This window comes from Lissotriton vulgaris, chromosome 8, assembly GCF_964263255.1.
Source record: "Lissotriton vulgaris chromosome 8, aLisVul1.2, whole genome shotgun sequence".
In the NCBI taxonomy this organism is placed as follows: Eukaryota; Metazoa; Chordata; class Amphibia; order Caudata; family Salamandridae; genus Lissotriton; species Lissotriton vulgaris.
The window spans coordinates 406,948,619-406,975,627 of NC_141696.1; the positions used below are offsets into that span (position 1 = coordinate 406,948,619).

The 27,009-nt window shown below is 45.5% G+C and overlaps 1 protein-coding gene across 1 annotated transcript in view; it reads right to left on the reverse strand.

The window, feature by feature from the left end:
- The window catches only part of LOC147697095 (transmembrane protein 131-like), a 427,844-nt gene extending 403,615 nt beyond the window's left edge, over positions 1 to 24,229 (reverse strand). Inside the window, exon 1 of the mRNA XM_086934173.1 lies at positions 23,988 to 24,229. Within this exon, the coding sequence (XP_086790299.1) occupies positions 23,988 to 24,088 (101 nt within the window). The 5' untranslated portion in view covers positions 24,089 to 24,229. The remainder of the gene's footprint in view (positions 1 to 23,987) is intronic.
- Between the last annotated feature and the right edge of the window lie 2,780 nt (positions 24,230 to 27,009).

The following is a 27,009-nucleotide window of genomic DNA, read 5'->3' on the forward strand; positions in this document are numbered from 1 at the left end:
GCTGGAACTGTCCTTGTTTTTGGCCTGGTGTTGACCAGAGTGTCCTTTCGACTGTGGGACTTTTTGAATGAAAACAGTGGTTTCTCCCAGTGTAGATTTCCAGTGTTTATGATTGCCCAGTGTTTATTTATACTTCTGGTCACTTGATTTGATACTGCGTTGAACGTGGTCACGCATGTCAAGGGTATAGAATTGTTGACAGTAGTTTTTTCTTCAAGGAGCGCCTCTCTGGGCTGATTTCTGGCCCTCTTTTGACATTTGTTTACAATTCTATTTGGGTATCCACGCTTTAGTAGTTTCTCAGATAGATCATTGGCTTGTTCTTTGTATTCAGAAAGTTTACTGCAGTTTCTGCCCAATCTAAGAAATTGTCCATACGGTAGGTTTTCCCTGAGTGGGCGAGGGTGGAAACTCTCAAACCTTAACAGATTGTTTTTTGCAGTCGGTTTATAGTGAGTTCTTGTCTCCAGGCGGTTGTTCTCCTTACTGATGACCACATCTAGGAACACAATCTTTTCTTTGTCATAGCAGTTTGTGAATCTGAGGTTGTTATCGCAGGTATTAATCCAGGTAATGAATTGGTCCAATTGTTCGACTGGTACTTGCCAAATCGCTAGGACGTCGTTGATATAACGTTTCCAGAAAGTCAGATTTTCGCGAAAAGGATTAGCATCATTCAAGATAAACTTTTTTTTTTTTCGAAGTCGTAAACATACAACCCGGCCACGCTGGGGGCAAAAACACTTCCCATTGATGTACCCCCAGTTTGTAAATAGAGGGTACCTTCACATTCAAAGTAGTTGCATTTCAATGCCATCTTAGCACATTCCAGAATGAAAGCTCTAGGTGTATGAAAAGACCAATCCGTGTTTTCCAAGGTGTTTTCAAGGACTTGGATGGTGTCGTCCTGAGGTATGCTTGTATAAAGACTTTCAATGTCAAAACTTAGTAGGACAGTGTTTTCATCAACCACTAAATTTTGCAATAGGTTCAGTAGACTCTTAGTGTCTTGTAGCCTTGTTTTGGACAATGGTCTTTAAGAAAAAATCACAAAACCTAGACAGAGGTTCTAATCAAGAACCAATGCCTGAAACAATTGGGCGTCCTGGAGGGGGTAACCTTCCCCCTATGCATTTTAGGCAAGATACAGAAATATGGGATTTTCCCTTCTGTGGTACATAGGTAATCCGCTTCCTGTTTTGATATCCCTCCCGAAGCTTCTGCAGTTTCCACTAGTTGGTGAATCTCTGTTCTCAGCTCGTTGGTGGGATCTGAATCCAGAATCTGGTAATTTCTGGTGTCACTGAGGAGTCGTGGGCATTCCTCGCGATATGTAGTTATATCCATAACCACCAAACCTCCACCTTTGTCGGCGGGGTTTATTATGATGGTTTCACAAGCACGTAGTTCAGTTAATGCTGTGTTCTCGGCTCTACTCATATTTTGAAATTGGGTGGAAGCCTGCATTTTTTCAACATCATTATATACGGCCTGTTCGAAAGCGATCAATTCCACCGGGGTAGTGTGTGGGGGTGGCATGAAGGTAGATTTGACTCTTAATCCACTTTCATTTTCAGCTTCGTATTCTCTTGGAGGGCCCTGCTAGAGAATACGAAGCTGAAAATTAAAGTGGATTAAGAGTCAAATCTACCTTCATGCCACCCCCACACACTACCCCGGTGGAATTGATAGCTTTCGAACAGGCCGTATATAATGATGTTGAAAAAATGCAGGCTTCCACCCAATTTCAAAATATGAGTAGAGCCGAGAACACAGCATTAACTGAACTACGTGCTTGTGAAACCATCATAATAAAACCCGCCGACAAAGGTGGAGGTTTGGTGGTTATGGATATAACTACATATCGCGAGGAATGCACACGACTCCTCAGTGACACCAGAAATTACCAGATTCTGGATTCAGATCACACCAACGAGCTGAGAACAGATATTCACCAACTAGTGGAAACTGCAGAAGCTTCTGGAGGGATATCAAAACAGGAAGCGGATTACCTATGTTCCACAGAAGGGAAAATCCCATATTTCTATATCTTGCCTAAAATGCATAAGGGCAGGTTACCCCCTCCAGGACGCCCAATTGTTTCAGGCATTGGTTCTTGATTAGAACCTCTGTCTAGGTTTTGTGATTTTTTCTTAAAGACCATTGTCCAAAACACGGCTACTTATCTACAAGACACTAAGAGTCTACTGAACCTATTGCAAAATTTAGTGGTTGATGAAAACACTGTCCTACTAAGGTTTGACATTGAAAGTCTTTATACAAGCATACCTCAGGACGACACCATCCAAGTCCTTGAAAACACCTTGGAAAACACGGATTGGTCTTTTCATACACCTAGAGCTTTCATTCTGGAATGTGCTAAGATGGCATTGAAATGCAACTACTTTGAATTTGAAGGTACCCTCTATATACAAACTGGGGTACATCAATGGGAAGTGTTTTTGCCCCCAGCGTGGCCGGGTTGTATGTTTACGACTTCGAAAAAAAGTTTATCTTGAATGATGCTAATCCTTTTCGCGAAAATCTGACTTTCTGGAAACGTTATATCGACAACGTCCTAGCGATTTGGCAAGGACCAGTCGAACAATTGGACCAATTCATTACCTGGATTAATACCTGCGATAACAACCTCAGATTCACAAACTGCTATGACAAAGAAAAGATTGTGTTCCTAGATGTGGTCATCAGTAAGGAGAACAACCGCCTGGAGACAAGAACTCACTATAAACCGACTGCAAAAAACAATCTGTTAAGGTTTGAGAGTTTCCACCCTCGCCCACTCAGGGAAAACCTACCGTATGGACAATTTCTTAGATTGGGCAGAAACTGCAGTAAACTTTCTGAATACAAAGAACAAGCCAATGATCTATCTGAGAAACTACTAAAGCGTGGATACCCAAATAGAATTGTAAACAAATGTCAAAAGAGGGCCAGAAATCAGCCCAGAGAGGCGCTCCTTGAAGAAAAAACTACTGTCAACAATTCTATACCCTTGACATGCGTGACCACGTTCAACGCAGTATCAAATCAAGTGACCAGAAGTATAAATAAACACTGGGCAATCATAAACACTGGAAATCTACACTGGGAGAAACCACTGTTTTCATTCAAAAAGTCCCACAGTCTAAAGGACACTCTGGTCAACACCAGGCCAAAAACAAGGACAGTTCCAGCTGTTCAATCCATCACCAGGACTTGGGGTCTCCCTGATGTCACTGGGCACTACCGCTGCGGAAATTGTAGCGTATGCCATCTGACGAGAAACACAAAAGCATTGGACCTTGAAGCAGGAAAAATATGGAGACAAGTTTCCCATACTAATTGCAATAGCAGTAACGTGATCTACTTAATTGAATGTACATGCAAAAAACAGTACATAGGAATGACTACCCGCAAGATAAAGCAACGAATTTGTGAACACCGTAGCACCATCCGCTGCAAGAAAAGTGCGACCAGGCTAACAGACCACTTTATAGAGAAAAATCATACACCAAACGACATGGTATGGACAATCATTGAACAGATATCTCCTGGACCCAACTTACAGAAACGTCTGTATGAAAAGGAACAAAGATGGGTGTACAGACTGTCTACACATATCAATGGTTTAAATGATAGCATACCATGGGCGAATGTTCTATAAAAACTTGCCCCCCAATAAACATTGTGAGACTTCCTCTTCACGAATATATACCCAGCCCTAAGATCCCATGGGCTTATGTCCCAATAAACTCTGTAACTCAACCGAACCCCCCTTTTTCTCACTCAATAAGCCACACCCCCGGTTTATTGACTTTGTAGACATACTGCCTAAGGTAACTCTTCAATTTTGAATAGTTAAGAGTTAATATATCCTCCCCTCTTTGTAGTCATCAAACGAGGGTATGAGATCGTTGATATATCCACCACTCGTGTTATATTATCGGTCTTTCCATGAAAGACATGTCACCATATTGAATAGTTAAGAGTTACTATACCCTCCCCTCTTTGCAGTAATCAAACGAGGGAACGAGATCGCTGTTTTATCCACCACTCGTGTTAAATTATCGGTCTCTCCATGTAAGACATGTCACCATTGAATAGCACTTTACTGCTCCATTGCGCCCTTTAATGTAGTACTTTTCCCTATTGCATTGCCAACTGGTTTACTAAACGCGACAGCGTCTCCATAGTTACACACCCGCGTGGGCCTCATAGGCTTCCGTCCTAGTCTCTGGGAAGCGCGTGACACCGTCACGCTGAGGAGACCACGCCCACCCCGACCGCGATGGCGGCAGGCTTAACACCAGCTCCACTGTATTCCAGGTGTCGCAGCACACCTTGATGGCACTCGGCTGTCACGGTGGCCCCGATGATGAAGCATGTCACCGACCAGGTCGGTGAGTGAGGGGTTTATTAAAACCAAAGAAGGACTTTCTTCTTTTTCTCATTAGAAAACCATCCCACCAAAATCGCCGTTCAGCCTTTTTCTGGTGGTACTCCTCCTTTCTGTTATATAACAACAAATTACCCCAAGACAACACCATCAAGGAGTGTTGTATCCCCTGTAAAGAGCTAAGTGCTGAGGCACAGCCAAGAGATCCCAACTCAGAAGACTGCAGAGGAGTCAGAAACCCCAAGCAATGAAAAAGGGAGAAGAATATGAGTAGGCCCTACACTGGAATACCCAGGGTGTAGGGATGTAGAAGTACACATGAACCTACCGTCCAATTGCCAGAAAGGAAGGAGTGGAACAAATAAACAGAACAAAGCATCCACCCAGGGAGGAAGTGAAAGAGGGCACTCGTAGAAGACAAAACCATCCGGAGGGTGGTGAGTGCAGAAGACCAAGCTGAAGGTCCTCGCAGAACGGTGAGGAAGGGCAGGTTGTGAAGGAATGTGCGGCTAGAATCGTCCCTACCAGATACATCGTTACCGAAGGTAAGTAACTAGTAAATCTGATAGAGACTACTAAACGCAGATTCCTTACCGTAGAATAGATACCCTAGCCATACCCAGAGGGGAGGAGGGTCTGCGAGAGAAAACTCACCAGTTTGAAAGAACACAGGGCCTTAACAGGGGATGTGTCATTGGGACTGAAAGGACATCCCAGTCCCCACCAAGCAGAAGTAAGCAAGAACAAGGAGAAGGAAAGGCCAGGATATCACAAGCCTACCCGAGGGGAAAAGGGCATCCGTCAGAAAACCCGGAGGGACTGACAGCACTAAGAGAGTACCAAAGGAAGAAAAGAACCACCCACAAAATCCAAGGAAAAGAGGTGGAAACGGAGGCAGAGCCCGCCTCAGGAGAACACACCCAGCGAAAGGGACAGCTGAACAGGCATCAGCCCCTAGGCAGGGGACAAGGCAGGAACGGTCCCACGGCCAAGAAGCGCATACGTGAGAGGGAAGACACAGTTGTTCAAAGCTCGAGCAGAGCAAGGGACACGGGTACATGCCAAGGCCCACGGAAGTTGACCATAACGACCAGGCGTGCACAGCAGGCAGCTGGTAAATTCTATGAAGTAGTGTACCCAGAACAGCGATCCCCGGGAAGCGAGAATATGTTGTACAGAACTAAAACCGTCAACCAGAACACAGGAGAACACCAGAAATATCCTGGAACACAAGGCAGAGGACCAGGCCGAAACATCGGATAATAAGGTGGAAACACCACGACAACGGCGTAAACGGCATGACAACAGTTGGTCTGGCAATCCAGAGGCTGAAGAGGGAGGACAAAACGCATAGAAGCAGATATCCCGCAGGAACAAAGGCAAAATGTACGACAGGCAAGCCCTGTAGAAGAAGGATAGAAACACCATCAGATCCTGAACAGGACAGAACCTGGAGCAGCGCAAGCTGCGCTAAGGCGAAAGAAGAAAGGGACCGCACCAAGCAGTATACAGTGACGTCAGGAAACGCGAGGAACCCGAGGAGGTATCCACACCCGGCCAGCTTAGGACAGAGCTATACAATAGCCAACAAGTACCCCACCTAGGGTATGACACGACCCAAAACAAAACAGGGGAACACCTCTAAGGGAAACCCGCAGCAGAGGTCAAGAACATAAAAGAACTGTGGGTATCACCGCAGGCAGCTTACCAATCAGCCAAAAAAAACATGCACAGATGGTCCAACCTGAGGACCTATATGACTTCACTAAACAGCCAAAAAACACACACCACAAAAACAGGGCTGGACCAGCAGCCAAAAGTACAGAGGGGCAAACTGAAAGACCCTGAAGGCATTTTAAGCCACACACAGCACAGAGACGGGCCAACCGAAACACTAGGCCCATAGAGAAAGGTGGGATAAACGCCTCCCATAGGACACCTGAGGACCGACAAGCCGAAGCTTACGGAGGGGGAGGAGGACGGAGCCCCACATAGAGTCATTGAATAGCGGAGTTCGCGTGGGTGTTAAATAAAAGAATCCCATCAAAGGTCAGGTCAACAAGACGCTCCCGGATATTCTCTGGAAAGACGCTATCCCGCAAGCAAGCATGGCGGTGGAGGGCCACAGAACTCGCCATAGCGCAGGCGAGAGAATCAGAGACATCCAAGGCCTAACAGAGAATAAATGCAGCTAATTCCCTACCATCTAGCACATTGTGCGCAGATCAGCGCGGACACCTTCGTTGGAGGGGCGAGACAGAAGGGAGTCTGCGGAATCTCATAGGCCGGAGGTAGCCCTGGCCAACACACACAGTGTGTTGAGCGCGCGCAGAGCAGCACTAGTGGAAGCGAAAATGTTACGCCCACAGGAGTCTAACCATCGGGCCTCCCGTGCCAGAGGGAGCAACACTGAAGGCAAGGAAGGAAAAGCAGTCTGCAGGACAGGGCCCTGGGCAGATGGGTGGGAAAAAAGACAGACTGGATTGTGCAGGGCAGGGCAGGGCAGGGCGGTGGAGCGTCTGAGGCACCGGATCCCACGTAGTAGGATGCCCCTAGGCCCCCAGAGTTGTGGAGCAAAGCTTCAAATAGAAGAAGCGGCTCCCCTCCACCAGAGCCCTGGTGGAGAACCTCCAACAATGGTCCGTTGGGAGTGGAGCAACCGGGTTGCCCATTTGCAAAATGCCGGTGACCATGGAAATGGCCGGGACAAAGGCTACACTCGCCTCCGTAGGGCGTCTTGGGGGAGAGAGCAACTCTTCCGTGGGCGAAGGGTGCAAACTAAGCCCCCATGCCCTGCTGGAGGAAGAAACGGCAGGCCCCTGTAGGATGTAAGACCCATAGACGAGGGAGGGTCCAGAGGCGTCTCCGGAGAAGGCAGAGAAGCCTGCGGGGCAATCAACTGCAAGGTGCGGAAGAGCGGGTCCGGGGGCTGTGGACGCAGAGACGGTGTAGAACCCCCCCTGGAAGCCGCCAGGAAAAAGGCAATGACGCAGCGTAAAGTCTCCGGTGAAGAGGAGACAAGGATACGACAATCCTCCAGAGAGGAAGGAACATCAGGAGAAGAGTCGACGATCCGACGTTGGGACGGCATCGGGGAGTCCACCATGGGCACCGGTGCGTCCTCGATCGGCGCTGAAGTGTCCACCAGGGGTGCAGAGTCGGCCTTCACCACCACATGCCTCATAGGAGAAAGGGGCGGGGTTGGTGCCGAAGCAGCCAATTAACGGCACTGAAAAGGCACCGGCTCGACCTCCGACGAGGGAGCCGCCTGCGACACCACAGGGAACCGCGCTGGGTTTCGCGGTGAGTCAGGGGCGCCGTGAGTCGAAGAGGGGAACCCCGTAGGGCCACACATTAACGACACAACCCCTCCAAAACCTGTAGCCGAACTAGTCGGCGCCGGGGGCGAATCCGCCGGCAAATGCACTGAAAGCCCTGCACATGGCGAGGGATCCGCGGACATCTCAGGATGCGGAGGGGGGCCCAAAGAAGCCTGCAGAGCCGTAGTGTAGGCCTTTATTTGGGAACTTGTAGCCCCAAGGCCAGGAAATGGCGGATAGGGTGGCGACGGGTGAGGGTGCACATCCCAAGAGGAACCTGCGCCCTCTGCAAAACGAGGACAGGGCCTCAGTGACAAACTGCAGGACTAACCGGTGGGCGAGCGACGTCCATGGGGCCTCGGTGAAGGACGATGCCGCAGCCGGAATAGGCAGCTTCTGGACCCTTCCGAGGTAGGGGACGAACGCAGTGACGAGATCGATCTGGACAAGCGGGCCAAAAGCATATTCATCAAGTGCTTCCACCGGAAATTTGGCATGAGATGCTGACAAGCGTCGCAGTCCGTAGAATCATGGTGCTCGCCCAGACACCACATACAAATAGGGTGAGGGTCCGTCGCCGACATCTGACGCATACAGGAAGCACACCTCTTGAAACCCGAAAGCATTGCACACTGTTCCCAACGCAAAGGCATAAAAAGAGGCCTGAAAACAAGTCAAGGGAACTCACTCACGAACCGCGTTGCGCGGGGAAAAGAAGAAAACTGACGTCAGTGCACCGGGGTGGGACTTATGTGACCTCGCTGACGACACGTCCGCGGACAACGTCAGGGCAGAGTCACATGGTGGCGTCCCCTGGCGCGCAGAGATGCTGTGGAAAAATATTATCCGGATCCAGTCTCATGCCTGGGGATAATTCTACATTAAGGAATCTGCGGCTAGTAGTCTCTATCAGATACACTTTGTATTGGAATGTCCCTGTCCTAAACGTTACATTGGGAGCACAATACATCAAACTAAAGAGGGCATTCTTGAACACATTTCGAGAAGTTCCATCAGAGCAATCGAGACCTCCTAAAATGTTATTGTATAGATCAAATACAAAAAAATGAAAGGGGAGGAGACAGAGTCAAAATATATTATAGACCTCCAAACCAAAGCTCCCATAGGACTCAACAGCGATGAGGGGATGTGGGTTCATTTAGAATGAAGGGTCATAATATCCATAATTGTGTATATATAGGTATATTTTTGAGGAGCAATTGAATAAGAAAAGTAAAAAATTAAGTTATATACTTGGACCGCATATATCCTCAAGTGACACACTTGCCCATTCAGGGCCTAATAATAGATACTTGGGAGATAAAATTGATGATATTGATGTATATAAGAATACAATCTGTAACACTATTTTTTAGCAAATATCATATGTAATGAATGCTATCAATAACGGACTGTAATATTGTCCATAAGTGGTTGCTTATTGAATTTTATTCTCCCTGATTATCTTGTTTTTAATGATTCTTATGCACACTATTGCACATAGGTGATATCACGATTGACATGTTGAAAGATGGCCGCCATGATATCAATGTTTGATGTAAGTCCATCTTTTATTTTTATGAAGGACACATGAGGCATTGCTTGTTTTACATATATATATACACTCCATCCCACTCTGACACCGAAGAAGGCACATACTCGAAGAAGTTAGGTATGGCTTTCTTTACTAAATCAGGTCTCACACGACCCCATGGCTAGAGAGACACGTTTGGGCTTCGCAGAAGCTTTTTCAATCAGAGTGGCGCCCTACATCTGTAGGTATATATAGCCCTTCCCCCATCAAGACATTGAATAAACAACAAGGAAATACTATTGCCCTTTATGCATGTATAGATATATAACATTGTTACAAATGTGTAAAAATGCTCCTTTCTGAAACGCATAGTGCAGCTAGTTATTCAGCATATTTATGACATTTCCAAATGATTAATGTGTGTAAATGCAATTGTCCGAGATAATTCCATCAGTAGCCTCTCGTGGGAGAAAATATATCATTGATACATTTAAACAGTGGCACCAATCGCTCTAGAAAACAAAGCCCTTGAAATAACGAAAATACATTCAATTAAATACATAAAAAAGTGCTGTGACTATTTTTAAAAATGTAAACGTAGAGGCATCGTAAAGCCCTATTAGCTATTTCTAATAACCCTGAGGTCAACAGTGTCTGAGAAAAGAAAGCTGAACTGTGGAAACAGATGTTACTCTGCGCCCAAATGTACTCGCACTTATATGACTGTTTAAGCAAGTGAGGCCGGGAGCCGTAGTGCTAACAGATGCAGAACGGAATTTTAAAAGGAAACACAAAGTGTGTGATTATTTGACAAAATATTGGCTTCCCCTTGCACGCTCACATCCCCGAGAGGACTTTCACTCCCACAATGCCTCAATGCGCTCGAGCGAGAACCACACAGATCTGGATCTTGATAGTCAGCATATGTCTCTCTTAAAACAAAGGCCAGTAAATATCAATGCATTGTAGCGAGCATGAGTCAGTCTCGTAGCGAAGAATGTCTTTGACCATGCATAGCACTGTTGGACTTGGCCCTTCTGGCAGGTTCACCCCTGAACTTTTTGCTTTTTACATGTGACCTAGGGATGGTGATTTTAGGTTTCTGCGCACTTTCACTGTGTCCCAATGGAAAGTGCGTGCGCACTCTGAGTGCGTGTGGTTAGATAGGCCCGCCTCCCATAGGAATGCATGGGGAATGTATGTGTCCCTGGTAGTTCCTGATGCATGGGGTGTGCAGGCTCGAGTTTGGTATGTGCGGACTCGTGTGATTTAATGCTGCGCAATGATATGTGCGGCGTGAATGTGTCTAGTGTGGAAGTGCCACTTCTAGACATGGGTGTGTGTGTGCAGTGAGTGTGTTGGCACGTGATTGGCTGGAGCTGGCTGGTGAGCCTGGCTCCAGGAGTCTGGATGGGTCTGCCCGGTGGTGAGTGTGGAGATTAGCATGCTCATGGCTGGGGAGAAGTGCACCTGGGTCCTGAATAGGGCTGGGCTTTCCCCACACAATGCTGGCTCCACCCCCTGTGGTGCGTCCAATGTCCCTAGCCCTGCCAGTGAATAGAGTGAGGGGCTGAGCACATCAAGAGTGCTCCCAAACCAGCTGCGCCTGGTTTTTCCCCCACCCTGCTCCTTTAGACAAAGGAATTCACTGTATAAAAAGGGGCTGTGTCCCCTTACAAAATGTTCTTGTTCCCAACTCGAATTTACCAGGGGCGTGCTGCTGCTTGGGCCCAGGGGAAGGCTTGCCTCCCTGGGCCCTGCCCAGCCCCTGGATATCCTGGATGCCTGGAAAGCTCTCATTGTGGGGCCCTTCTGCCTTGCCTGGTGGGGGGGCCCGGGGTAGGGGGGGGGGGGGGACTGGAGGACTTCTTTACTGGGAGCTGCCTGCTCCATTTCCCTGCCCCAGGACTCCTTTGACTCCCCAGCGCGTTGAGAGTGCTTTATTTGAATTTTGCAGCATGGAGCTGCTCTCTGATCTGCTCATGCTCCGAGATTCGCAGGAGCCTACCCTGCATGGTGCCCGATCCGCGTTATATTTTTATCTACGGGTGCCACCCCGTTTATCTGCCCCGTTGCGAGTGCCCACCTCGCTTCTACGTTCATTTTATCAACCGAGGGTGCCCACGCCTCATTGTCCTCTTTTTAAAATCACCGCCGCGGCCCTCTCGCGCCGAACCCAGGAAACCGTCGTGCCTGACTCGGGATGGGACTTCCGGTTTGGAGAGGAAGTCCCGCCCGCTGTCTAGTGCAGATTGGAGGCTGCCCAGGAAGACGAAGTAAAGTCCTCCTGCCCCCCCCCGTCCCCCCCCCCCCCGTCCCCCCCCCCCCCCCCCCCCCCCCCAGCGCGGGGCTCCCGTGAGCTGTGGAGAGCCCCGGGCCGCGAACCAAGAAAAGCGCGAGCCAGCAAAGGCCCGGTCCCGAGATGGAGGATCAGGTGAAGATGCCGGGTGAGCTACACTACAGGGTTTCCAGGCGGAGGAGAGAGCCCCACCTGCACCGACAACCGGAGGAGCCTCCCCCCGCCAGAGACTAGCCCGGTGAGTGTCAAAGGGCTGGGGGGGGGGGAAGCTCCGGTAGGCCTAGAAGTGCCTAGAAGGCACGGAGACCAAGTGAGTGCCCATGAGCGGCCCCGTCGTGCAGGGGACCGCTCCTACAGTGGGGCATGGTTGGTTACCCGGGCCCAGAGAGGCCCATGCCTTGTTGTTGGAGGCAGTATTCGAGCGGCCCCGTTTGGCAGTTGGCCGCTCCACCAGTTTGATCATAACTTGTCTTAAAGAGCCGCGAAGGCTCCCACCGGCCCATATGTTTAAAATCCCCGTGAGGGGCTTGACCCCATTCTATTCTTCAGAGCCCCGTGGCTCCAAAGAGCCCCCATTAGTTCCAGAGCCTAGATGGCTCCGGGGGGCACAGTTGATTTTCAGGCCTAGAGGGCTCCAAACTGCACCGATGTTTCTTCCAGAGCCTAGAGGGCTCCCAGTTTGCGCAGTTTTGGTTCCTGAGTGCTAGTGAGAGCCCTGTCCCAGTCCGTTTCCAGCTGCCCAGCAATTAGTGGGCAGCTGCACCGTTTAGGTTTCTTTCTTTTAGGGACACATGTACTCTGGACTTAGGAGTGAGTCTCACTCCTTCAGCCCTACCCTGGCCTTCCCCAGCTGCGCAGCACTTAGTGCCAGCTGCAGCGTTTAGGCCCTGTTCTGTCCCTGTCCCCAGCTGCCCAGCAAGTAGTAGGCGGCTGCTACGTTTAGGTTTTGGGGCAGTGGCGCAACCTGGACCTTGAAGTGAGTTATAGGCTAAATATGACTTCTGTGCTAAATGTGATTTATATGTTATTATGATTCATGCGCTAAATGCTGATTGATGTGCTTCTTAGGGTGCTAGGAAATGTACTGCGTGTTGTATGTTTTGCGCACCCTGTGTTCTAGTACCTCTGAATGTGTTTTTATGCATCATGTACAAAGTCGCATTCCTTACACCGCTGAATGTATGTTTATGCATCATGTGTTTTCTTCCCCTACACCTCTGAATGTTGTGATGCATCATGTGTAATGTTCTCATGCTTATACCCCTAAATGTATAGTGATACTTAGGTGGTTGTTCTCCTAGTACAGGTGTTGCTAGTGAGGTCCTGGTTTCCTGCGTGACATTCTCCTAAGGTGGTTAGGGTTGCGTAGGTGGTACTTACCTCTTACCAGTGATTACTGGTTGTGAGCTACATGATTATTTGGTGCTTAACTATCTCCAAGGGCTTGATACTGAGCTTGCACCCTGACCAGAGTCCCAGGACCAGTGGACTCTATTGTGCCTTCCCTGACAAATTGCTGGGACTTGCCTGAGATCCTTGGGCCGCTGGGGCCTTGCCTGAAGTGTGCCTCGCTCACTCCCCGGCAGCTTGTGCCTGGGCCGCCCTCATGCCTCGCCGCTCTCCTCTGAGCCGCGTCCGCTTCGCTGGGCCGCCCGCACCCTGCCCCCTCCTCCTCTGAGCCCACACCTTGGTCGACCCCAACCAAACGCTTGTAGCGCGCGGGTCGCCACCGCCCTCTCAGGCATACTGAGGAGATCACTCGCATTATCCCGCATAACCAGAACGGAAGGTAGAGTCCGTATCCGCCGCCAGTTATTATATGTTCTATGGTCTAAAAGTGCTTATTCCTGACAGTGGTCCAGGGTGCCCTGTCCTGTTCATATATCCCCTGTAAATTCTGCCTGTTCCTGTTGGCACATTGTAAAGTGTATGTTTCTATCTAATGTGTTTTGCAATACAAAGGCTATTTTTACATATACCTTGTGTAGAGTTCCTTTTGTGGGGGGCCTGGGATGTTGTTGCTGGTGGGTGCGTGCGAAAATACTTAACTTACATTACCTCCGGGGTACGCCTTACTGCTCGTGTCACGCTACCAAGGGGGTGAGCAGGGGTTATCTTGGTGTGTAACTTCCTTGCTCAGACTTAGGAATGGTGGTCTTTGACTGACTTTGGCGCAAGCCCTGGCCAGCCAGGGATCCCATTTCTAACATGCACCGATTGAAAGTTAATGAATGGACAATAAACATGGGGTCGGAGGAGACCAATAAACAAAAAAATGCTTGTGCCGAACATTCCTCACCACATCCGCATTGGCGTATGTGGTGCCCAGTCACCAGAGGGCTCCAGTCTCCCGAGTAAGGCATTTCTAAACAGGGGAAACATTAAACCTGTGCTGGCAGTCGAAAAAAAAAAAAAACGCCCGCTGCAAGTTCGTCGTGTTTCATCTGCGGTCATCCTTAGTCCTCATCCTGGAACCACCTCTGGGGTCTCCACCATTAGCACTCCCATGCTCCTCCAACAAAAGGCGGCCAAAGGTAGAGCCACAAGCGACTGGTGTTACGTGATCAGCGATATATATACACATCAAAACAAAACCCTTAAATTATGCAAAAAAGAAGGAGAACTCTGGGTTGTTCTCAAGTTTAGGTGGAAAGCAGCTCCTGTTAGAGCACTCGCAACACCAGCTATACCTCTCTGAAGAGCTCTAATTAGAGCGAAACACTGTGTCAGGGGTTGCTTTTACTCATTTCAGGTTGGCTTGAGTTGGTATTTTACCTATTCAAAGCTGTAATACTGTGCCTGGAGTGATAAATGGCTGTGGTCATTTTACAGCTCGGCAAGGCCAGCACTGTGCTAGTCCTATGCTTAAAGACTTTGCTGTAGAAATGGCAAAAGACTTTGTCTTTTTCTATCTCTGCGTGGATGGCACTGTGCTAATCCTATGCTTAAAGACTTTGATAGAAAAACAGACATTTGAGGTGAGCAGATCTAGAGTGTAGTTGGTGTAGAGAGCTCTAACAGGAGCTGCTTTCCACCTAAACTTGAGAACTACCCAGAGTTCTCTCCTTTTTTGTGTATATTTATATATATATATATATATATATAGCCGAGAGTCGATACTTATTATTATTATTATTATACATTTATAAAGCGCCTGGTTACGCGCACCGGCGTGTCCCCGCGCTGTGATAAGTGGAAGCCGCCCAACCCACCCTTAAAGTCGTCTACCTACTATACAAATGGGTTTTGAGTTTTTTTCTGAACGTGGTCTCAGACGGTTCCAGGCGCAATTCCAACGGCAGAGCATTTACTTACCTCTCACTTTACCACCTGACTACTTAATCTTTGATTTACAATCTAGAGTAGGATGGACATGATGTGGTGCCAACATATGGACTCCAATGAAATTCTGGGAATCATAGGCCACTTGGCCTTTACTATTATCATTATTATTATCATCTACTTTGGTTAATTTGGATCAAATGTTAAAATTCAATCTGACCAGTATAAACTGAAACATGATAATACGTAAATTACGTAAATAATGTTTATTTATTTCATTATTTTTTTTTTACCCTTTGGGTTTCATTCCAGTAATGTTTGAAATATTTAAATTATGAAACTGTGCACCATCAAGTCTTTTTTCCATTACATTTGTAGTTTCATGAATTGTAGTCCTTGATGCATCTGTGGTCCTTTCTCAGTTTCCACCACTATCCCTGTGCACTTTTTATAAAAATGGTGATTGTGTGGCTGGCTTACGAAGAAGACCGCCTGGTCGAAACGCGTCAGCAATAAACGCATTTTCTTACACGGACCTTGGAGTGCGAGTCTTTTTGTGGTTCCTGGGAACGTATCTGCTGTGGGAGTATATATATATATATATATATATATATATATATATATATATATATATATATATATATATATATATATATATTACCTACTGGCTATTGCCAGTAGGTATATATAGTTAGGATTAATTCCCTATGGGATTTCTGAAAATTCTATGTCTAATAACTTTGGCGTTTGTGGACGGAATCGGCTGAAATTTTCAGGAAAATGGCACATTTTGTTTCTGAGCAGCCCCTGAAAATTTGGTGGGGTTTCGTCAAGGGGGGGCTGAGAAAAAAGGGGGGTCCCAAAACGCGTTTTTTGCATTGAGTTTTCCATAGGGCGGTTGGACTCACTTTTAGCTCGAACGGCTGAATGGATTTGCACGAAACTTGGCAAAAATGTAGGGACTGTTAGCCCGATGTGCCTTTGCTAGGTCTCAATATATGTGCTCCAGTAGTTTTTGAGAAATTAACGTTCAAACCAAGATATATATCTGTAACAGCGCTCTGGGCAGCGATCCGGTCCGCTTACTTTTCGCTTATCGGAACTTTGCGCGCAGAAAGCGGATTGGCTCTCCGGTGTCTGTCAACATTCTAAACAGTCCGGAGCGGACGCCATCTTGTCTCTCGGTAGGATCGAGAGAGAAGAGGTGGAAAACGAAAGGGGAATTTAATGAAAGGGGGCAAGGTATCCCCCTCTTGACCCCCTAGGAATGTTGTTGGGGTTATTAAAGGGTCCCGTGGGGAAAATAAAAAAAAAATGATTTTTCACGGTAGAAGCGCGGCCGCGAACTGGTAGCGAAACGGGAATTCGCCATTTTGTGCTTCGTTAATTAAATTACTAGTTATAAGTGGGTGCGGGAGACGTATCCTAATCCCCTATGTTTCCTGAGGGTGGCTGAGGAGGCTGATATATGTTGATACATCTCTTCCAGCGGCTGTGCGTGAGCTTTTTTTTTTTTTTGCTGCGTGACAGTCCGGAGCGGCCGCCATCTTGTCTCTCGGTAGGATCGAGAGAGATGAAGAGGTGAAAAACGAAGGGGGAATTTAATGAAAGGGGGCAAGGTATACCCCTCTTGACCCCCTAGGAATGTTGTTGGGGTTATTAAAGGGTCCCGTGGGGAAAATAAAAAAAAAATGATTTTTCACGGTAGAAGCGCTTCACGGGCCGCGAACTGGGCCGCAAACTGGTAGCGAAACGGGAATTCGCCATTTTGTGCTTCGTTAATTAAATTACTAGGTATAAGGGGGTGCGGGAGACGTATCCTAATTCCCTATGTTTCCTGAGGGTGGCTGAGGAGGCTGATATATGTTGATTCATCTCTTCCAGCGGCTGCGCCATCTTGCCTTTTTTCCAATGCCACAATTTTGTCGTGCACGGCAGCCATTTTAGATGCCAGGCTGGTCCCAGGCTATCACCTACCCCTGCGGATGTAGTTTATGGCCCCAGCTGTAGAGAATTCAGACATGCCAACTCTTCTGATTCAGGCGTGTGACTACTGATTTCAGTGCTAGTCTCCCACCTCCCGATTTCTGCAAGCAAAAACCCGGGGGCATATTACGAACAACTAGCGATAATTTTTGTTTCTAACTTGTTTAGAGACAAAAATTATCGCCGCACATCGGCGATTTTTATCGCAGATAAACCTTGCTATTATCGCAGAAAAGTCAGCGATATTCATGTATTATCGAGCAAATGCTCTTAGCCATGTTATCCACCTCCCATTGGATAACATGGCTAAGAACTGCTCAGGGCAGGTGTTAGATTTTGGAGATATTCGCGCTTAGCGCGAATATCTCCAAAAGTTGGTAATAGGAGATAGCGATGTTAGCGACTGTTTCCAGTCGCTAACATCTTGTAAAGCCCACTTTGCATGTCATTAGTGATAAGTATCACTGACATGCAAAGCGGGGCTCAAGATGGTCGCTATCTCACCAATTCTAAAACAGTAAATGCTTGGACAACAATCAATCAAATGGAGAGACAAGGAGGCACGACGGATTACAACGGGGGTAAAGGCCTGCGTTAACTACCCTTCAGTATCTGCAAAGAGAGAGTACTACTAAGACAAAAGAGGGGAGGGGGGGGGGGTGCAGCGTTCAAAGCACATCAACGTGCATAAATACGAAAATGTTTTTATCTATCACGTACTTGACATTTTAAAGCTTTTCATATTTGCTATTAAAAAACCAATGAAATTCACAGAAAAAACCATAGGTTATAGTGGATATATAGTTAGGAATTTGCATTTACAAAACCTTGAAAATTCAATGAAAAAACCATTGGTTTTAGGCCATATATAGTTAGGAATTAGCATTTACAAAACCTTATTTTACTCGCATAAAACCATTGAAATTCCATATATAGTTAGAAGCGCTAACTATATATCGCGCACCCGCAATCCACTGCTGATGATGTCACATATTACATCATTCATGACATGGTCAGTGACATCACTGATGACATCACTGATGACATCTCAAATGACATCACTGATGACATCACTGATGACAACTCAAATGACATCACTGATGACATCTCAAATGACATCACTGATGACATCACTGATGACAACTCAAATGACATCACTGATGACATCTCATTTGTCATCACTGATCACATCACTCATGTGATAATACAATGAACCTCTTCAGACTCTAATATAACCTTACATACACTCAGTATAAACAGACACTCACAGACTGTCAGTCATCCATGGAGTTACTCACACACCTAGTCAGTCATGCAAAGAATCAATCACACCTCCATTTCCTCAACTATACAGTTATACACATCTTACTTATTCAAACATATAATAACACATATTTACTCTCTTATATAATCCCTGATACAAGCTCACAGTGATCGATACAGCCACTCACACATTCACTGGCTCTTATGTTCAGTTATTTATATATCTCAACTCTCACATGTATTGTGTTTTACATACGTACTTACTTGCACATGTAGCAATGAGAAATCCATTCACTCACCAACACACCCATGCACAGTCAACCGCCCATATAGCTGTTTCCACATGCACTCTTGAACTCATACTCCTAGTGAATCATCTGCTTACACATCTATGCACAGAGTCACGCACCTCCCAGCCACCCACACACACACTCAGCCTCCCATTCAAATACTTGGGCAACCAATCAATAACCCATATGGCCACTCTTATAGCTACTGATCAACACATGCAGCAGCTTACACAACAACAAACATACTGATGCACAAATTAAGACAGTTTAGTCACTAACCCATGCACTCAGTGAGACACATTTAATCACTCACTCATACAGTCAGTCATGCACCTACTAAATCCTTCATCCAGACACTTATATATCCACTCATTCTTCAATATGTAAGAGATATTTTAACTTTACAGAAACATACAGTCACTGGATGATGTCATCAGTGATGTCATCAGTGATGTCATTTGAGATGTCATTTGAGATGTCATCAGTGATGTCATCAGTGATGTCACTGACCATGTCATGAATGATGTAATATGTGACATCATCAGCAGTGGATTGCGGGTGCGCGATATATAGTTAGCGCGTCTAACTATATATGGAATTTCAATGGTTTTATGCGAGTAAAATAAGGTTTTGTAAATGCTAATTCCTAACTATATATGGCCTAAAACCAATGGTTTTTTCATTGAATTTTCAAGGTTTTGTAAATGCAAATTCCTAACTATATATCCACTATAACCTATGGTTTTTTCTGTGAATATATATATATATATATATATATATATATACATACATATACATATATACACACATATATATACATATATACACACATATATATGTACATATATATACATATATACATACATATATACATATATACATACATATATACATACATACATATACACATACATATATACATACATATATATACATATACACATACACACATACATACATACATACATATATACATACATACATACATACATATATACATACATACATACATATATATAAATTATTTTTTCACTGAAAAAAACCAAAGGTTAAAGTGACGTTCTAGTTAGGCTGACATTTCACTCGCACACAACCAGAGAAATTCAGCAGTTCTAGTTAGATGAGCTAACTATAACTTGCGCTCCCACAATGCACTGCTTATAACCTCACATATTACATCACTCATGACATGGCCAGTGCCATCACTGATGACATCATCCACATACTCTCTCACACACTTATTCACACATCAATATAATCTTTCATTCACCACCTCCACCTACCATTCTCAAACCTATTGACACAACCATACCAGTATGTACACACCCACTCACTGATTCATAGGTCTACACACACATCCACTCAGTCACCCATACAGCCACTCCTACACCAACTTACTAATACAGCCCCTGATATATCCACTCATGAAGTCCCCTTGGCTTTTGAGGGTCCTTGGGGGTTAACTACCCCTCCTGTTACCTCCAGTTAGGCTCACACAGCTGGAATACGGAGAGGTAGTCTGAGGACACGCCCCCTTTATTCACCACTCTGCAAATGCGCCTCCAGGCGCACTGCTGCTTGTGGAAAGAAGTCCACTTTAGTCCTGAGGCCCTCAGGAGGCAAGGGAAAGTCATCCCCTGACCAATAGTGTGCGGAGAGGTGTGTTTGCAGAGTGGTGGAGAAAGGGGCGTGGCCTCTGACAACCTCGCAACAGTCCCACTGTGTGGGGCTTACTAGAGGTAACAGGAGGTCTTCTTGGCCCTATGGACTCTCAGCAGCCAAGAGGGGCTAATCGTTTAAAACAGGGGTCCCCAAACCGGTCCTGGAGGTCCGGATCCATGCCAGATTTCTAAAATAACTACATGTATCTCAATGGGGATATCCAAAAAATCTGGCCCCTCTCCCGAGCTGATTTTGGCCCCGGGTACCCCATCTACTGAGGCCTGTCCTTCATTTTTCACATTGGAGGAGGGCTGCGCTGCACCCGCTCCTCCCAGGCCTATTCGGCCCTGGGGACCCAATCCCCCGGGCAGGCCTTCAAAGGTTTTGTTTTATGGGGAGGGGGACCAGCACACCCCCCCCACCACCCACCCCCACGGCACATATTGCCCTGGGGATCCAGTCCCCGAGGCTTTGCCAGCTCGTTGGGGACCGCAGAGATTCCTCAAGGCCCCGTGGTCCATGGTGGTTCCCCACCTCCAGTGGGACCCCGCTTGGCTTTTGGACAGAGGGAGCTGCAAAAGCAATTCTGCTCCGCTGCATGAAAAAAAACATTTTTAATGCTCTTGCTTGAATTAAGGGGACCAGTTAGCTATAGCTTGGAGGGAGCCATAGCAAACTGCAATGCCCCTGGGATGGGCTCCCTGGGACATTACTGGAGCTGGCCCTGGGGGTGGGGTATTTACACCAAATAAACAAAAAGCACTTCCTTGAACCAACATCTACCTCCCTGCCAAAATGTTGTAAGTCAGTTCAACGATTCAGGCTGTAGGTGTGGATAACGGTTCCTATGGGAATTAACATTACAAACACACCCTTAATGTGTGCCCCAAATTACCAGTCTCCACTGCACGGATTACCCCCTAACTTTCCATGACAACCAGAACCTACCTTGACACTTTTGTTAGAAAATTTCATGATGATTGGTCAAATGACAGCCAAGTCAAAAAATGCTTTTCCTATGGAAAGTCGGTCTAACTATAACTACCTACTGGCGACCACCAGCAGGGGATGGATATATATTTATATTGTTTGTTTTTAATGATATCAGTGTGAAACAATATTTATTTTGGATATTTTTGTACCTAAAATTATAACAATAGGTGGTCGATATTATTGTAAACTGTATTTTTGACAGAATATTTTTGTTACAAGATATTGTTGATTTTGATATGTCGATGAGCCAATTAGGTGCAATCACTGAAATGCTACTAATCACATTTGAGACTCATGAAAGTTTAAGGTCAGTAAGAATGGCAGTAATAGTACACTCCAAAATCTTTATAGCAATTATGGGCTTACACTTTGAAGGCATTCTGGTTTCGGTTATATCCAAATTATGGAAAAGAAACTCTGTAGTATGAAGGTGAGCAATTCATATGACATTTGGTGGCATCGACAAAGTAGAATGGATGCTGAATCGGTCTGTTTCAATTAAAAAGTTTATCTCAGTCCTGAGGAGTAAGTGTTGAATACCCCAAAATGAATGTAACACGTGATTTTTAACCCATATTTATAGGGATACTTTAAAGCTTGTTTTGTTCAAGGTAAAGGGCAGGTCCCTCCAGGAATAAGGTTTGTATTTCTTCAGGGTTGTATTAAGATATACCAAGATCATTAGAGCTACTTCTGTTTGTTGTGTGGGGAAAAACGTGTTATCTGTCATGCCCTGTTGGAAGACATGTATAAAGTGCAGGTTTTCAAGAGATCTACTGTCTTTGCGAGACTGTTTTGCCCTCCCTTAAAGGGTTTCCCTGTCCCATCCTAACTTGACTGGTGTTGATCCACTTTCTTTTCGTGCTCTCCTCCATGCATACTGATAGACAGAAAGGTACACAGACTTAATGTATAGGTTTCAAATCGACAGCAATGAGACATGATTTTTTTTTTTATTCACCACAGACTAGGATAATATTTTGACGACAGGCACAACTGTCAAATGAGTTGTTTTCTATTGTGATGAAACAGTCTAGAGCTGATGGTATGCACTCAAAATATATTTAAGATACGCATATGAGAAACTCACCACTTGATCGAGATTATTATAGCTAACAAAAGAATAGCTCCTCTACCATTACAGAAGAACCTAGTTCAAGTCGACGTGGAAGGCAGACGATTTTGTAATATGAAAAATTTGAATATGGTGGTGTAACAGTTCACTGTCTGAAACCCATGAAAGCTGGTGCTAATGGGTGACTAGTACTGTCAAATTCTAACTATGCAGATGTCGGAGGACCGTCCCCCGATACATCTGAAGGATGATCTAATATTAACGGTGAAAACAGCTCACCCAACCCTAATCTATTAGTACCACTACCACCCATTGCATTCACAGGGCCCTTAAAAATGGGTGAATTGGCCCGCTCTCTGTGATAAAGTTAACCTACCGACATACTGTTAGAAACCATCCACAAATGGTAAAAGAATAATCAATTGGCTGAACCTTTTTAGGCGCCGTGAGCTTAGTGCTTAGCAAATAATGCTATTTCAGGTAATGTTACCTCACAATTGACTAAAAATAAAAAAACCTTAACCAACCTCTGCTTCCCTTTTTATCAATAGGGAGTTGTGCTAATCAAACATACATATCAGAAGAGCACATGAAACATGAGGCCCTTAAGTTCGCTAACTTTGTTAAGTAATTCAGGAGGAAACAAATTCAAAGACCTAAAAAAAGTGGTGGGGGAAGAAGAGGATTAGAAATAATAAGGGTTGGTGAATATATTGTGGAAGCAAACAAAACAGACACAAGACAATGGATTCATTGAGTGAAACCTTAGGGGTTAACCTGCATAAGGGAAAAAAGGGAGAGAGGAAAAAAGGGAGAAAGGAAAAAAGGGAGAAAGGAAAAAAGGGAGAAAGGGAGAAAGGAAAAAAGGAAGAAACACAAGGAGATGCCTCTAGCTGAACTTGTCAATTATGAAAGGCAGAGTGGATTTATCAAAGTGGATGTAAGAGGCTACTATTTATCTTGTTTTCATTTTCTTCCAGTTCACATTGAACCAACCTAAGCGTAGAGTAGCCATATGGAAGCAACTTCTGAAACATTGCCACTTTGGCTGACTATGGTCTTTATATCACTACACTGGAAAGGAGGATAGCGGAACGATTTGAGTTTCAAGTTTAATACAATTTCAAACCAATTTCTTTCAGCTTGCGCTCCAAATACTTGTTGTATAATTTAAGAATCAGGAGACTACACCTCTGAGCACAGCAGCATTGGAGCAAAACATTAAGGCTATTTTTGAGAATTGTGGAGAATGGAACTCTCCCTTAAAAGTAACAGTAGAAGCCAATAAGTAATCTTGTGCATGCATCTGACAGAAAATGGAGGTGACTTGCAGTGGGTAATACAAAAGACCAGAGGTGCACAGGAAAATGCGAAGACCCAGTGCCACCTTAGGCCATAAAACAGTGTGTGCAAAATGATGCAACATTTATATTCTAGGCAGAGAAAAATTGGGATCGACAGGAATCACTCCACCAGATCTGTTCCGGCAGATAAAAAAATCATCAAATAATACTAGACAAAACCTCCAGCTGCGTCGGAAGAGAAAAGGAATTTGGATCTTGACAAACAACAAGCATGTTAGATTGGAGCCTGGTAAAAGGGGAAAGGATTGATGCACTAACAGCAGGCCCTCTGGATTTTTTTCATTCTGTGGTCTGCCAGCCTGAACATCACATAAATATGGGAGGAGAGTGGTGTGGACATACCAGTACATTGCGCTGCACTTTTAAAGAAATGGTTACACTATTTTAAGTGTATTGTGATACATGTATTTTTATACTCCAAGTACAATAAATTAATCAATATGTTGAATGAATTAAAGCTCTTTAAATTCTTTATGAAATATAACCATTAAATTGCCTTATTCTCCAAGGCAACACTACTTACAATATGATGATTTCCTTAGAGGCATTGGGACTTAGCGCAAACTCTTCACAATTAACAACTTTAAATCCGTATCCTTCGCATGCATATCCACTGATTTCCATAGACTTCACATTAACCTGCAGTTGACCTGTATTCTCTACTTTAAATGTTCTTTTCAACGTGAAATTTGGTTCTTTAAATTTCAACCCTGAAATAAACAAAGTAAATGGTAGTAAATATATAAAACGTGCTGAATTGTTAGTTCTTACATGGTTTGTAAAGAGGGCTAAGCAGCTTCTTGGAAATATTACATGATATAAAATATTGGTTGTTCGTGAAATGTTTCTTCAAAGGACAGAGAGTTAATTATTTATAACAGACAACAAGCATGTGACGATCGCACAAATGTTAAGGGACTTACTCAAATAATGATCACAATGTCCAGCTGAAGAAAGCAAAGGCATAGATTTTCTGTTTCAGAAAAAATACAATTATAATTTTTTATGGAGCCCAGAATGTGAATTAACATGTCAACCTGCAGAACAAGTTACTTACTTTCAGTAACAGTCGTTCTGGTGGGCACTATCCCACCGCAGTTTCCTCATCTTTATAATATTCCTCAGGGCCAAACTGGATCTAGACTATTTAAACAGCATTTAATGGCCGCATTGGCAAGCAAAACCACTTTTTGTGGAAAGAAAGTGGTGTAAGGTGGATGCATTGAGAGAATTTGAAGTTCCCTCACACTGCAATCTGTTACTGCAACCAGGAACACAGTCTTCAGAGTAAGGAAACGTAGTGGACAGCTCTGTATTGGTTTGAAAGGACTATACAGGAGGAAAGTGAGGACAAACAGATTACAAAGTGGCATCACAAAGGGTTTGGGGGATGGGGGCATGTTTCAAAGCTTTTATAAATGTCATCACTACAGGGTATTTGAACACGTATGGCTCTCTATATGTAAAAAGTCAGACAAGTAATCTTTAAAGTTGGCTACTGCCAGTCCTTGCTGGGCCAGAGAAAAAACAAGACACGCAGCAGTTTTACCTGTAATGGATCTATATGTTGGAGCCCAACCAGGCAACAAACGTATTCATATGTTGGGAGTAAACAGACTTTGTGGAGGGGCGCCTGGCCGAAAGGATGACATGTACAACTTTGGGAGGAAGATTGAACACAGTCATTGTGCAGATTATGCAAGTTCATGTGCAGGACACTGCCCTGCTGCTGAGACAAGAGATATTCACGAAACTGTAGCCTGATTCCAGTATTGAAAAGGACCAGTATGTGATACAAAGCGGTTTGTGTTTGCCAGATAGTAGGCCTCAAAGTTGGGGGCTCCTAGGGCCCTTTGGTGGACATGGAGCAGCAAAGTGGCAAGAGGCCCTCAACAATCGTAATTTGCCCACACCAGACCTCCCAGAAGTGTGTCCATCTTCCAAGAAGCCAGTTAAGTACTTCCAAGCATGGATGTGTAGTGTGACAATAGTGCCCATGGATTGGACAATGGTATCTACAGAATTCGAGCCACACTTCAGGATCTACTTTGAAGCATCCAAGCCATCAATGACCAAATCTGAAAATGGCTTCTTCATGTGCACCGAAAAACTTGCAACCACCAGTATTGTTAATTCCCAAAAGGCATGGACATAGTAGTCTAGCAGGCATATGGCAAAAATTGTACAGAGTGAACCTTCTGGGTTCATTATTCACTTGTTTGATCTCCTGATCCAAAGAAGCTATAGGGAAGGCACTGATGTTCATCTTTTTCGAGCGAGACGACCGCATGGAGACGGGTGCATTTATTCACCTATATACTTTTATTATTGACCCTTCTGAATCAGCACAATTATAGTGCTTGGATACACGAATTCTCAAATCAATTGGTTCAACACACTGGCAACTGGTATATGAAAACACAAAGCTTACACTGTGAGCTCTGAAGAAGTCCGATTGTGGATGAAACGCGTTGGCCGTTGCAAAATATATATATAAAGGATGAATTTCAATATTGAAAGAACATATCGACTTTCTTGGGAAAACAATTGTCTCATAAATCTACTTTCCTGTGGACTGTTTACATTTGATATTTATAAGTGTGCTTAGCTGTTTTTGTTGGAAGGCACTGATGTTCAGGTTGGAAGATGGAGCCTGACGCAGTAGGATCCCAGGTATCAAGTGTGAAGACAAGAATTTTGGGCCACCCGGAGGTGACCTATGGCATCTGGCAATTTGTCTTGGAACAGCTGGACCTGAAACAGCAGGCAACAAAGATAGGTTCCAGCAGGTTCTTGTTAAATGGGAGCAAGTGCTCTGCAACTGAAAATGCAGTCTGCAAGATTTCAGTTAATGACTCTGGATCATCTGAGGGCAGAATCATTTATGGAGTTTCTGCAGCATTATACACCACTGTGGTACAAGGGAGAAACTTCCTCTGTCGATGTCCTAGAGCACGGGTACTCATAGTCTGGGCCGCCAGCGGCCCAGCAAGCCTTCCGTAGCGGCCCGCGGACCTTGCAGACCTCGTACCCATGTTTTAAAAAAAAAAAAACATTTAAAAAGTGTCTGCAAACACTGCGCGCGGCTCCGAGAGACTCTGCTTGCTCTGTGGGGGCCCGGCATTCCAGTGATAGAGTGGAGCTGCAGGGGCGCTAAGTAGAGGTGAAATACAAAAGCCTCATTAACATACAAATGGTCTTTTAAACACCTGTGAAGTGCTTGGGTGCGGCTGTGTGTGTGTGTGTGTGTGCCCGGGAAGCGGTCTCATCCCAGGCACACACAGGCAGGGTGAGATGACAGAGGGAGGGAGAGGGAGGGAGACAGAGGAAGGGAGGGAGAGGGAGGGAGAGGGAGGGTGACGGAGGGAGGGAGAGGGAGGGTGAGGGAGAGGGAGGGTGAGGGAGAGGGAGGGTGAGGGAGAGGGAGGGTGAGGGAGAGGGAGGGTGAGGGAGAGGGAAGGAGAGAGAGAGTGACGGAGGGAGGGAGAGAGTGACGGAGGGAGAGGGAGAGTGACGGAGGGAGGGAGAGGGAGAGGGAGGGAGAG